Raw genomic sequence first — 14,203 nt, 5'->3', positions numbered from 1 at the left:
AAGACAATGCACCATATTTTGTCAAATTCAAGGTCTAAAATATCGATGATATCGGAAATATCGGTAGTACAAAAACACAGAAATTTCGATGGAAATATCAGGATATTATCGATATCGATAAAAATTAAATAAAAACCACGGAAATTGTAAGAAAAACTTGGAAATTTTTATTGAAACTTTGCAGGATGTTTATTTAGTCAATTATCTATTAGTTTATCACAAAAAATTGGAAGGAAATGCATTGCATGATGGATTTAACTGATTTAAGTTGATTATATAGCGAGCTGACAAACATTGTGAGTGTAGAAAATATGTAGTAATTAATGAAAGAAGTTTAAACACACCATAATCATTTATATATAATGAATTAGTACAATATTTTACACTTTATATATTGCATGGTAAGATACATGAGTGACTTAGTACCACATAGAGTTCCTATCAAGGTCTAAAATATTGATGATATCGGAAATATCGGTAGTTCAAAAACATGGAAATTTCGATGAAAATATCAGGATAATATTGATATTTTAGACTATGGTCAAATTCATATACTTAAAATAAATATTTAATTCATGAACCAAAACTACAATATAGTTCAAACCAATGCTTCAATGTTCTCTTTTTTCTCAAACACGTTTGTAATATGCAATAGGGTGACGTTGTGGCAGTTTCTCAAACTAATCACATACACATATGAAAAAGTTAAAATGTGTTATTATAATGACCAAAATTTATCAGCCAAAGAGGGGACGTGTTAATTTTAATCACCTTTAGTTGATCTTATTTATCAATAGTGTTTGTACCATATTTAGGGCCTCCTTATTTAGACCTCGTATAAATACTCGGGGGACTCAAGTGTAATTATGTAATAAATGAAGGGGCAAATATGTAATAACTGAGGAGCCTTTATTCTATAAAATGACTTCTCACTCTCCTTATTAAGGGAGGTCAAGTTTTAGGTCATGGGAAGAGAGCACACAGAAAATAGGTTAGTGAGCACACTGCCTCTAGCCTTCTTGTATATTCACCATTCAGAGTGAAACAATATCAACATCAGTGTGGACATAGTCCAAACATTGGGGAACCACGATACATCTTGTGTTCTTTACTTTCTTGCAGATTCACGGTTGGATTTACGTTGTTCCAAGATCCCTCCGGTTTTGTGCATCAACATTTAGCCGTTTGTGGGAAACGACACGAAAAACTATATCGATTCTCTCTCAATTTTTCATCATCACCGTGAAACCTCACCACAATATCCACCGTGAATCACAGTCGGCCAAGATTACTCTGGGCTTGAAGCCTAAAGGCTTCACACGTCTCAGCCCATCGCACGGGGCGATAAGACTCTAAGCCTACGGAGGCTACCTGTTTCCAGGCCTGCATCTTTGCAGATAGGGGGCCCGGGAACTTTCCTGGGTCTAATTCTTTTTACAGAAATACTGCCCAATTGCCTCGTCCAGTGGTGTCCCTAGCCCGGAACAACTCGCTCTCGAGCATCTTCTCCTGCAAGAGGAGCACCGTCGAATCGCCTATGATTCCCCTGCATCGCGACATCAAGGACAGGAATGTCCAGTGGGTCTTCCTTGGCTGCCCCGGCGTTGGAAAAATAACCTACGCCTCCCATCTCTGCCACCTCCTCGGCGTCCCTCACATCGCTACCGGCGATCTCGTCTGCGACGAGCTGGCTGCCTCCGGCCCCACCGTCTTCTTCCCAAATCTCTGCCACCAGAAGTCACCACTCCACAAGACTCGCCGGATACTTTGTTTCACTGATCTCTGCATTCCTCTCTCCAATCTCCCTTTATTGCGCGAGTATGAATCTTGCAAAGCAAGAGCATTCTGTTCTTTGAAGCTCAAAGATCTGGGTTTTTCTTCCCCGCAACCAGAGAGTCATGTGGAGATCTAATTCTGGCTTGTATAAGGGCAAGGCCAATGAGGTTGATCTGGTGGGAGGGTACTATGATGCATATGGACAATATCAGCAACAACCTAGTTATGCACAATACCAACAACACCCTAGTATTGGGCAATACCAGCAAAGCCCCCGCGTTGGACAATGTCAGACAAATTCAGATGCTTTTCAAAATACGATAGTGGATTCTCACGCGGGAAGTGAGTCAAAATCTGAAGGGCAATTGATTGAGGCTTTGAAAAATAGCCCGTCTAGTTCTAGTCTTGAAGAGTTGGATCGTTTTTGCAAGGAAGGGAAAGTTAAGGAGGCTATGGAAATATTGGGACTGCTAGAGAAGCAGCATGTTTATGTGGATTTGCATCTCTATTTACAGTTAATGCAGGCATGCGGTGAGGCTAAGGTTCCACAAGAAGCAAAAATTGTTCATGATAGCTGCAATAGTTTCATTAGAGGCAGCATGGTCGACATGCTGGAACCATAACTACTGCTTGCCTCTCCCACAAATTAAGAAGAGAAGAAGGTGCAGCCATATTGGAGATAAAACACAGAGATGACTGCTCCGGAACTGAAAAGGTTGTGGACTGGAACAAGAAGACCAGACCGACAGTAGAGAGGAAGAAGATAAGCTTTCTTAATAACAATCCTATTATTATTTCTCTTGTCTGCCATCCGCCAACTAACCTTTACAACCAATAAGCGGAAGAGGAAAAGCAACAAAGAAGATGCCCACACTTTCATCATGCATGTTCCTATTTTCTGAGAAAATAAAAGCAAAAGTAGAAAAAAAGGGAAAAAGAAGGAAAGAAGAATATCTTATCCTCATCTCTGCTGATCTGCCTCTGCAAAAACAAGGAAATGGCATTATTCCCTTGTCTGTCATCTGCCAAAAGAAAGAAAAATAAAGAGAAAGGAAAAGGTAAAACATTCAGTAGGCGCAGTACGCACATGGAAAAAGATCTGCAACAACCCAGTACGCAGTAGGTGCAGTACGCACCAACGATCTGCAACAGTCGAAGCTTTTGTGTCGAAACCTTTGTTTTGAATGATATGATTTACTTTTCTTATCTTTTAGAGACATCTGTATAACCCCAACAAAGGGTAATCATAAATAAAGAAAGAAGGCAACATGCCAAAAATAAAAATAAAAAAAATAGTGGGCCCAAAATAGCACAAACCAGGTGATCAAAAGTACATCCAGTACTCCAAAATTATTCGACAGCCTGCCGCTATTATCACCAACCAGGTGATCCAAAGTACGTTCAATACTCCAAAATTATTCAGTAGCCTGCCACTATTATCACCAACCAGGTGATCAAAAGTACGTCAAGTACTCCAAAATTATACATAAGCACCACTCATGTCAATCATACATAAACATTCATGAGCATCACTCATGTCAATCATACATAAACATTCATGACCATCACTCATGTCAACATTCATGAGCATCACTCATGTTAACATCCATGAGCATCACTCATGTCAATCAACATAAACATTCATGAGCACCACTCATGTCAATCAGCTTCGAAAGCTTCATTTACAAAGCTCCAGCTTCGAGAGCTCCAACTTCAAAAGCTTCATTTACAAAAGTTTTACCTACAAAGCTTCGGTGCATGGTATACAAAGACCACCTTGGAAAAACCTCCACTTCGGCCCATACATGGATTGAATTTGAAGTCTCCAGCCAACAGACTCTATTGACTGAAGACTTGTGGGACTACACTATGTACCATATATTGGGCTTCCGCAACCGGGCCTCATGAAAAATATTTGGGGGACTTAGCCCATTATTTATGTACTGAGGAGTGAACCCTTATTCTATAAAAAGAACTCCCTCACCTTCATTAGAGAGCACCCATCATTCATGTATTGGTGAGCGAACCTTAATTTTATAAAAGGGACTCCCTCACCATTATTAAAGAGAATCGCCGCCTGTTAAGCGACCACCTCGCCGTGAGCATCACTCCTAAGCCATCATTTATGTATTGAGGAGCAATCCCTTATTCTATAAAAGGGACTCCCTCACCATCATTAGAGAGCATCACCGCCTGCTAAGCAACCGCCTCGCCATGAGCATCAACTCTAGCCCATCATTCATGTATTGATGAGCGATCCCTTATTCTATAAAAGGGACTCCCTCACCTTCAACGCCACAAGCCGAGCCAACCAAGGCAACATAAGCCACGAACCGAGCAGCCTAGCAACATGTGTTACTTCTATTTGAGCATCATTTCAGATTGAGCATCGCCTCATATCGAGTATCAGTTCTAGACGACATTTAGTTACTTCGGCCCACACATGGACTGAATTTCAAGTCTACAGCTAAAAGACTCTATTGACTGAAGACTTGGGGGACTACTGTTTGTACCTACTTAGGGCCTCCGTATTTAGATCTCGTATAAATATTCGAGGGACTCAAGTGTAATTATGTAATAAATGAAGGGGCAAATATGTAATAAGTGAGGAACCCTTATTCTATAAAAGAACTTCTCACTCTCCTCATTAAGAGAGGTCAAGTTTTAGGCCATGGGAAGAGAGCACACAGAAAATAGGCTAGAAAGCACACTGCCTCTAGCCTTCTTGTATATTCACCATTCAGAGTGAAATAATATCAACATCAGTGTGGACGTAGCCCAAACATTGGGGTGAACCTTGATACATCTTGTGTTCTTTACTTTTTTACAGATTCATGGTCGGATTTACGTTGTTCCAAGATCCCTCCGGTTTTGTGCATCACCAAATAGTATCCGATGTTATGCAAACTTATAAAATGATACTATGCGAATATATGAACAATAAGTAAACACACTACACACAAGTATAAAGAATTTAACGAGGTTCGATGAACTTTGCATACTCCTTGTATGATCTTTGTTGAGAAATCACTAGCACTATGGAAAATAACAAAGGAAAACTAATGAAAATGGCTTGAAAACTTTGAGTTTTAACGATAAGGACAAAATAAAAGGTAAAGTGAATAGTATCAGGATTGACTTTTTAGTGTAAAAATATGGTTTTTCATTAAAGTGAACAGTACTGAGAGCTTTTCGTTAAAGTTCCCAAATAACGACTCATTACAAAACCCATGGTAAACCTTGGAGCCCTGCTTTAGATCTCTCTATCACTCTCGACTCTCTACTCTTGTATTCTCTCTCATGTGAATAAATAACCCCAACAAGCCTATTTATAGCACATAGATAGATGGTTACATGCCTCATAAATCCTTTTAGTATAGAAAAAAATTAACTTATTTTCTAATCCTAAACTGATTGGACTTACAAAGAAAATTTTATTTTCCTACTCCTCACTCATCAGAGTTGGTGGGCTCTAATGACTTCGCCCATCAAGGGGTAGGGAGGCGGGGATTGAGCTCAATAGGGAAAGAGTAGGACGATCCAACATGATCATCAATTGTAGGTCTGTTAAAAGGGCTGGGACTCGATTGGCTGGTCTGAGCCCAACCATGTATTTTGGGTTGCGGGATGGCCCGACCAGTTTTAGGGTCGAGCTTTATCCAACCCGATTTTAAATGGGTAGGGCCTAGACCTTGCATTTTAGGCTATGGCCCGACCGTTAACACTGTTCTTAGGCCTGGCTCGATATGTCCAGGTGTAATTTATTAAACTTTTTTTACAAATAATTAACATTTTGTTAATACGTATATATTTTATTAATGCATCGATATTTTTATACTAAGGGAAGGAGCAGTTCAACAAATAAATACTCATATAATTTAGTTGACCATATTAACCAAACAAATACCTTAGTTCAGATGATAATTAAAAACTAATTAAAATAAAAGATTTTAGGTTCAATTCTCAACAACATTATTTTTATTTTATTTTTTAGTATATCGATATTTTTACACTAAGGGAAGGGGGAATTCGGCTAAGCCATACTATGGGCAACATAATTTGGTATCAAATTCGCTATCCACGAGATTCAAACCTAAAACCTCTCACTTCCAAGTGAAAATGAATATTACCAGACCGTAGTACTGAGTGGTAACCAGTGGCGAAGCCAGGAATTGACGGAGGGAGGGGCGAAGTTAAAAGAGTGCACGGTTTAAAAGAATAGCAACAACCAAATCATTTATAGTAGTGTATTCCATAATTTATCAATACAAACAAATTACAATTGTTGTCGACGAGGTTTCATATCATGAAAACGTCACATAATAGACTCATTATCAATAAAAGCAAATACATCTATCTCAATGTAAACAAGCATGCTATCACTCAACCATTGATCTCCCATTTTGTTACGCAATGGTGTTTTCGCAATCTTCATAGCAGAAAAAACTCTTTCCACTGAAGCAGTTGCAACCAGTAACACCAAAGCCAATGTAAGAAGCTTATACACTAATATATAGCTTGCACACCTCCCGGTCTTCACCAACTCTTTTGTAAGATCACCAATTTCTCTTAATGATGAAAACTCACTATGCATCTTCATATCGTGAATGTAATTGTCAAGTTGAAGTGGAAGATTCATGAGGTCCATACGATCAAAATCTTGAGGATAAAGTTGAGCTTGACGAACAATTTTTGCTTTGTCAAAAGATGCAAAATTATTCACCGGACTCAAATATGCCATACAAAGAAGCAACTTGGTGTTTACCTCATCAAAGCGATCATTCAATTCCTTTAATTGCGTATCAAGGACTTGAAAATAGAGGTTCACACGATAGTAATGGAAGTTTGTGAGTCTTGGAGCTTTACGCTTTGATTTTCCAGGTATGAAATGCAAATCCTCTATGTTAGGAACGACAATATCATGCTCTTCACAAGACTTTTGTACATCATCAAGCAAGTCCCCAAAATCATCATCTCTCAAGGATTGTAGTATTTGCTTGCATACTTTTACTAACGTCATCGCATTCACAATATCTTGATCTTTCTTTTGTTGTGCTTGTGATAACTCATTTGTAATTCTCAATACGAGTCTCATAAAAAAAAGGTGAAACACAAAATCAAAAGTGGGTTTGAAACTTTGAAGGTTGGAAGCTGGCGGTTGGAGCTCGAGAGTGGTTGACCTGTAGCCAAACGGTGTTTGTTGACTGGTTGGTTCCGTTCCGTTTTTTGCTTCAAAATGGGGAGCAGCGGCTGCATTTTGCTGCTCTGATTGGAGGATGAAAATTGAAAAGGGCAAAACGACAGGAAGAGAGATTGAATGAATGGGGGACACGCGGTCCCCCCTATAATTTTTTTTTCCTTCCAACTTTATCAAAATGGCCCATTTCATAATTTCTTCCTTCCAACTTAGCAAAATGGCCCGTTTTGGGCAGGTTGCTTTTAAAAAAAATGAAGTTTTTCCTTCTAACTTATCAAAACGGCCCGTTTTGGCATGGTTGCTTTAAAAAAAAGAAGTTGCTCTACGCGCAGACAGACCACCGGAGAAGAAGAGCAGTAGCAGTAGAACCAGTGGGTTTTCTGACAGGGGAGGGGCAAAATCAGCGCTCCAGTTTTGTTTTTACGGCGAGGGGAGTGGCGGCCGCCACTCCTCGCCCTCACGTGGCTTCGCCACTGGTGATAACAACATTACTATTTTTATAGTTAAATGTAAATGATTAAAGGGCAAAAAATTGGGTCGGGCTGGGCAGCCTGCTCATAGGCCTGAATTTCCAAGCCCATGGGTTGAGTAGGACCTTACATATTTGACATAAAGTTGGCCCAATGTATTTAATTCCTGGGGCCCAAAAATTTAAGGTCGGGTAGCGCTTAAGCCTTGATCTCTTAGGATCGGGTCAACCCGACTTGAACTAATTTACAAGTGTGACTAATGGGATAAGTCACATCTTCATCAGTGTTCTAAAAATCGGCCTAGGCGGCCGCCTAGGCGCTAGGCGGTGGTGTGCCGCCGGGATTTATGCCAAAGCGTTCGTCAAATCGGGTGGGAGTTAGTCGGCCGCCTAGGCATTATCTAGGCGGTCTAGGCGGTGGTAGGCGGCGGTCTAGGCGGCCTCGTAAGAACCTCGGCGGCTTTCCATCTCACTGCGATCTGACAAGAAGAGAGAAAGGGCACTAGAAATTTTGGCGATACATACAAACCCCATTGATCATTTAAAGAATCCAGCTCAGATTTCTTCAGCTGCTTGACCAGGGGGCCACGTTGATGTTGTTTGATCGTTCGGGATTTCGAGATGAAAGTTGAGGGTTAGCGGGGAAGAGGTATGATGATAGGAAAGGCCTCTTGATTCTAAAACAGAGAGGAGAGCAAGCAGCTTCTCTTTTTTGAAAAAAGAGTGAAGGCGATGTAAACAAGGGTTGGGCGATGGAAACGAGGGTTGAATAAGGAATCAGAAACGAGGCTGGCTTTAATAAAAGTGAGAGAGATATCCGGATGATTTGATGGAAACGAGGCATTCTTATAATAAAAGAGAGAAGACTTGTGATAAAGAAAGGATGGGTGAGGTGGGTTGAGCTGGGCCGGGCTATTTTATATGCTTATCATTTTTATTTTATTTTTGGTAAACATGGTTATCATCTTTTTCACTTTTGAATTATGGCTAAGAAAACAGCCCATCATATTAAGTAGACTTAGTTTTTGTTAAAATAAATTTAATTAAATAAATAAAAATTACAAATCCGCCTAGGCCGCCTAGGCGCCCGCCTAGACCCCGCCTAGGCGCTAGGCGCCAGGCGCCAGCCCTCCGCCCAACTAGCGCCTAGCGTTTTTTAGAACCTTGATCTTCATAAGTCAAAAGTTACTGGCTAAATTTGAAAGATAATATGGAGTTGAAACAACTACTCATGGAACGACATATGTGACTTAATGAACCATCCTCAAGTTCATACTTGCTACTCTATAAAGGCATATTCACTACGCATTCGTAGGTAACTGTTTCTTGTTGGAAATGTTGGTGATTCGGATACTACTTCTCCTATAACAAATCACATATAATTAATATTAGTATATCATAATTTTATCACCACAATTTATTAAATAAAATAAACCAAATAAGATAAAATACTTATCTTTTGTAGGTTGAGGCATTTAGTCGTTATCCTTAAGGGTAGATTTCGCCCCTCTAAGACAATGTCTCGGTGTAGAAGGTTATGATGCCCTACCCTCCAGGATACAACAACCTATGATCCTTGTAAGCGTAGACTCGCAATACATGGATCGAGTGAACAACTAGATTCTTTCCCTTGGCATAAAAGAGGTGGAAATTATAATAGCATTTGAGAGAATACATGAGATTAAGAGAAGAAAGGATGATGTCGACTAGTTGAATTTGTAGGAAAGAAAGAATTTGAAGTTCAATGGCCAAAATATATTCAAGGGAAAAAAAAAAGAATATATATATATATATGTGTGTGTGTGTGTGTGTGTGTGTGTGTATGTATGTGTGTGTGTATATATATATATATATATATGTATGTATGTATGTATGTGTGTGTGTGTGTGACAAATTACAAAAGGACGTTGGAGGATAAAAGAGATGATTGATTAGGCAACACCACAATTGTAATTCAAAGTCCATCAATTGTGATTCAAAACCATTCATTATACCTCAACGTTATGCATCATTTTTCAGTTTTACAAATCAAAACTGAAATTAGGAATTTAAAAACAAATTGAATAGTATTAAAGTGACCAATGAAGAAATGTATTTTGAAATACCTAATTAAAATTCTAACAATCCCCCACATATTTCAAAATACAAATCGACTCGCAAGAAGAAGGGAATTAGAGAAACACAAGTATAATGAGGGGAAAAGTACCAAAGGAAAGGGAGAATCCAATGCATCAGAACTGGTGTCTTTTGAACTTTGAACCAGCCTTAGGACGAGCTAGCCATAACTCACATAAATTTGGTGAAAATTAAATTTTCTATGAACCAAGATTTCTTTGCGTGAATCATAGGACTAACCATCCATATTGAATCCTTAGAATTGAGCTTGTTATAGCGGGTTGGCGCAAATAGGCCATGCACCCACTTGTATATTCATGAGTGCTCTAGAGGACCTGCCTAAGCTCTCATAGGAAGTGGCCCCACTCCCACACTCAAATAGATGAATCCATTAAGTGTGCATTGTAGTCAAGCACACCACCTATATATATAGGTTATGGTATTCATTAAGAACACAAGTTCAACCTCATACGCTACAATAGTTGCACTATCTACACCATAGGGATAGACGCTCAATAAAGTTATTGACATAAATTGATAATGCATGCCCAATCCACAAGTGATTTGTTCTTACCCATATGAACCTACTTCATGGGATCTCCATTCACATAGGTTGGGTTACAATCACTCTTGATCGATGTTATAGGCACAAGTCTCATCCCCCTCGATGTAACAATCATCACTAGCATTTAGCATAGTGGATTTGTCAAAGGATATCCTAGATCCAATTCTGACCTCAAAATAATTATATCAAATACATATGCATAAGTCATTTAGCTTATGCTCTTATAGCTATGATATCACATATGATGAACCAGTTTATCTCTTCCACAAATAGTGGGATATCTCAAACCAAATAGATTGGTCTATCCACAAAGGGATATCAAAATAATAGAATCAAAGAAAGTTGGTCTCTTCCATATTGTTTGTACCATACTTGACCAATCCCGAAACTACTGAGCATCGGTCAACGTTATACCGTCAAAGACCTAGAAGAGTTTCCCTTCAACCAGGAGGCTAATCACAATGCGACACGTGTCGACATCAGAAGCCAATCACAGTGCGACACGTGTCAACATCAGAAGCCAATCACAACACGACAAGTGTCAATGTCAGAACAAAACTAGAAACTCTCTTCTATAAATAGGGATCATTCTCCCACAATAATCTCTAATGTCATTTTGTACTAAACTATTCACTAGAACTCACAAAAGGAGAGCTTGAACCTATGTATTTATGTAAACCCTTCACAATTAATGAGAACTCCCTTACTCCGTGGACGTAGCCAATCTGGGTGAACCACGTATATCTTGTGTTTGCTTCTCTGTCTCTATTCATATACATACTTATCCTCACTAGTGACCGCAGCAACCAAGCGAAGGTCACAAAACCTGACACTTTCTGTTGTACCAAAATCCTCACTGATTTTGTATATCAACACATATAAAATGGGATATAACAAAGAGGTTGTTAAGCCTCAAATAAATATATTTTCCAATGAGTGTCAACTCATGTTCCAATCCAAAGTGAACCTGCATATCTATTTAAGATATCTCTCCCTAGCATGACATCTCAACATATATGGCATTTGCAGGTATAACATTACCATAAAAAATTACCGTTCATTTCTAATTAATATAAACTATATAATACCTCAAATATGTAGCATTCAGAATATGCCTCTGCAATGGTCGTTGGAACTTTTCGGTACACCTGCCTAATCCTTTACATCTCACCGAGTGTTAGTATCATAGCGGCCACACTTAATTTCGTAACAAAATTGGTGAGAACAAAATTAGTTCCTAACGTATTCAAGATAAATCTAATGCCATGCATATGAACAAAATTTATAAGGCATATATGTTTGCCAGGGTCACTATCAAATCTAAATGATACGTTTTATAGAAACTTACAGAAACTTAGCATACTCCCACATTTTCAAGTATGTCAAAATTTATCCAGCATACCGGGCTCTCCTCCAACCCCCTCAATTTTAAATGATGTCTTGAAATTTACTCAATGATTACTTCTAAAAGATGTATGGTAAAGCTCATTTATAATATTCACAATTACACAGTACAAAGCATCTAATTAATTCCTGTCACATCTCAACCCGGGCTCCCACCACATCCCGGGCTTGACTCCGCCGTAGTACGATATTGTCTGCTTTGGGCTCCGGCCATGCCCTCACGGTTTTGTTTTTGGAAACTCACACAAGAACTTCCCATTGGGTCACTCATCATGGGATTGCTCTCGCGTGAACTCACTTAACTTTAGAGTTTCGATGGAACCCGAAGCCAGTGAGCTCCCAAAAGGCCTCGTGCTAGGTAGAGATGAGAATATACATATAAGACTTACAGGATCCACTTCCCTGGGCAATGTGGATGTTACAATCCACCCCCCTTACACCTATGGCCAGTGATTGGCTCTGATACCAAATTGTCACATTCTGACCCGAGCCCTCACCACATCCCGGGCTCGACTCCGCTGTAGCACGATATTGTCCGCTTTGGGCCCCGACCATGCCCTCACGGTTTTGTTTCTAGAAACTCACATGAGAACTTCCCAGTGGGTCACCCATCATGGGATTGCTCTCGTGTGAACCCACTTAACTTTGGAGTTTTGATGGAACCCGAAGCAAGTGAGCTCCCAAAAAGCCTCGTGCTAAGTAGAGATGAGAATATACATATAAGGCTTACAGAATCCACTTCCCTGGGCGATGTGGGATGTTACAATCCACCCCCCCTTAGGGGCCATACGTCCTCGTCGGCACACCTCCGGCCAGGGATTGGCTCTGATTCCAAATTGTCATATCCCGAGCTCAACTCCGCTGTAACACGATATTGTTCGCTTTGGGCTCCGACCACGCCCTCACAGTTTTGTTTCTGGGAACTCACACGAGAACTTCCCAATGGGTCACCCATCATGAGATTGCTCTCGCGTGAACTCGCTTAACTTCAGAGTTCCGATGGAACTCGAAGCCAGTGAGCTTCCAAAAGACCTCGTGCTAGGTAGGGATGAGAATATACATATAAGGCTTACAGGATCCACTCCCCTGGACGATGTGGGATGTTACAATTCCTCCAAGCAAATTTGAGATGGAGAGACCCCCACAATTTAAAGATGCTATAAAATTTAGATGTCAATATTGTTTCTTTATTAAATTGTATTGATATTGTGGAAAACAATATAGCAGCCATGAAGACCAATGAGGAAATGCGAATTAATCAATTTAAAATGTAATCTGTCTTATTCTCTTAGCCTCATTACCAGAAAATAAGAGAGAAGGAAGATTCAAATTAATTATATCAAGTGCATATGCATATGGTAAATAAATTTATATTTAGCTCAATCTATCATAGATAGGCTATCAATACACAAAGACTTAGATAAACCTAACCTCTTCCGTAAAGTGAAGATATAAAAATAATAATTTGCAAGTATTGAACAGATATCTCAGAAATATTATAGCTTGTTAACCATGAACACCCCCACAAATTAGTAACAACATTACAATATAATATCATGTCATAACATGTTGTAATTCTTATTCAATATATACTCAATATATGAATATAATATTTCACTTGAAAAATAATATTAATCAACATACTTAATTGGCATAAACTAATTAAAAAATTTGTAACCCGCACATTAAAGCTTTTTAACCAAAATATTAAGCACTAATTAAGATGACACTTGCATTCTGTATAACTGTAACAAGCATCCATTTTTTCAAAATGTTGAACAGAAACTATCATTTTTCAATAGCTCATATTACTTTTACGAAGTAGAATGAGTTTGTCTACTTAAAAAAAAAAAAAAAAAAAACTTTTGATCCCAAGTTCGTTTAACCATGAGTAAAGTTCAAGACTGGAAAAAGTTTGTATAAATAGACTATTAACAATAATATCACTTAATAAATTGAATGGCTCAACAACAAGAAACTGAAAACTCCATTAATGGACTAAAACTTTTCCCCGAAGCGTAAATCCAATCAAGAGCAGTTTCCCTTTTGTTACCAATCATGATTAGAAATTAAAATCATCCAAGAAATAAGAATATTGATGATAAAACAGAACGGATAGGGACCCTCGTGAATTCTCATTTGAATTTAAAACTAGATTATATTTCACATGAGTGTTAGGCATGCAAGATATGATGTCAAAGTAATGATCATGAAAATCTGGAGTACACCTTTACAAGATATATACATAATTTGTTAGCCAAAGAAGCTACAAGTACCAAGTATTCCAGGATGGACTTACTCCCTCATTTCTCACTTCAAACGAGTGTTGTTGGCATCAGATCATGACTGCAAGCTAAGATCCTCTAGGTATCATTTTGGTTCTCAGTAGAAAGATTATAAGAATAATAATATCTCAACCAAAATTTTAATTACCAAGAATGTAATTAATCACAACCAATTTTCATCTATCACAAAATAGATAACAATGCCAAAAATTATTTTCTGTATTTGATTCCTCTATCCCATTTATAACCATGAAGTCAATAAAATTATTATCGATTTCCTTCATAAAGCAAGCAATTAAATTTTCGATAACCCCCACAATCTAGGCATACACAAGTTTGACTACTGACCAACAAGTTTTATAAAACAAAATTGAAATATAGTGCAATTAAAC

At 38.6% G+C, this 14,203-nt stretch overlaps 1 protein-coding gene across 1 annotated transcript; it reads right to left on the bottom strand.

Annotated features, from left to right (window-relative positions):
- Positions 1-2,422: 2,422 nt before the first annotated feature.
- LOC126611924 (uncharacterized) lies at positions 2,423-6,796 on the bottom strand. Its single transcript, XM_050280236.1, has 2 exons — positions 6,224-6,796; positions 2,423-2,599 (listed from the first exon to the last, which is right to left on the bottom strand). Exons 1-2 carry the CDS (start codon positions 6,794-6,796, stop codon positions 2,423-2,425), a joined length of 750 nt encoding a protein of 249 aa, XP_050136193.1.
- Positions 6,797-14,203: the final 7,407 nt, after the last annotated feature.

Source organism: Malus sylvestris, chromosome 17, assembly GCF_916048215.2.
Source record: "Malus sylvestris chromosome 17, drMalSylv7.2, whole genome shotgun sequence".
Taxonomy (NCBI): Eukaryota; Viridiplantae; Streptophyta; class Magnoliopsida; order Rosales; family Rosaceae; genus Malus; species Malus sylvestris.
This window is presented reverse-complemented; position numbering and strand designations above follow the sequence as displayed.

What these genes read in the sequence shown, in the direction of transcription:
- LOC126611924 (XM_050280236.1), bottom strand. Translation starts at nt 6,796, where the DNA reads ATGACGTTAGTAAAAGTATGCAAGCAAATACTACAATCCTTGAGAGAT. An exon ending in CAACTGCTTCAGTGGAAAGA is followed by an intron (nt 2,600 to 6,223) that starts GTTTTTTCTGCT and finishes TTGGTTGTAAAG; the next exon opens with GTTAGTTGGCGGATGGCAGA.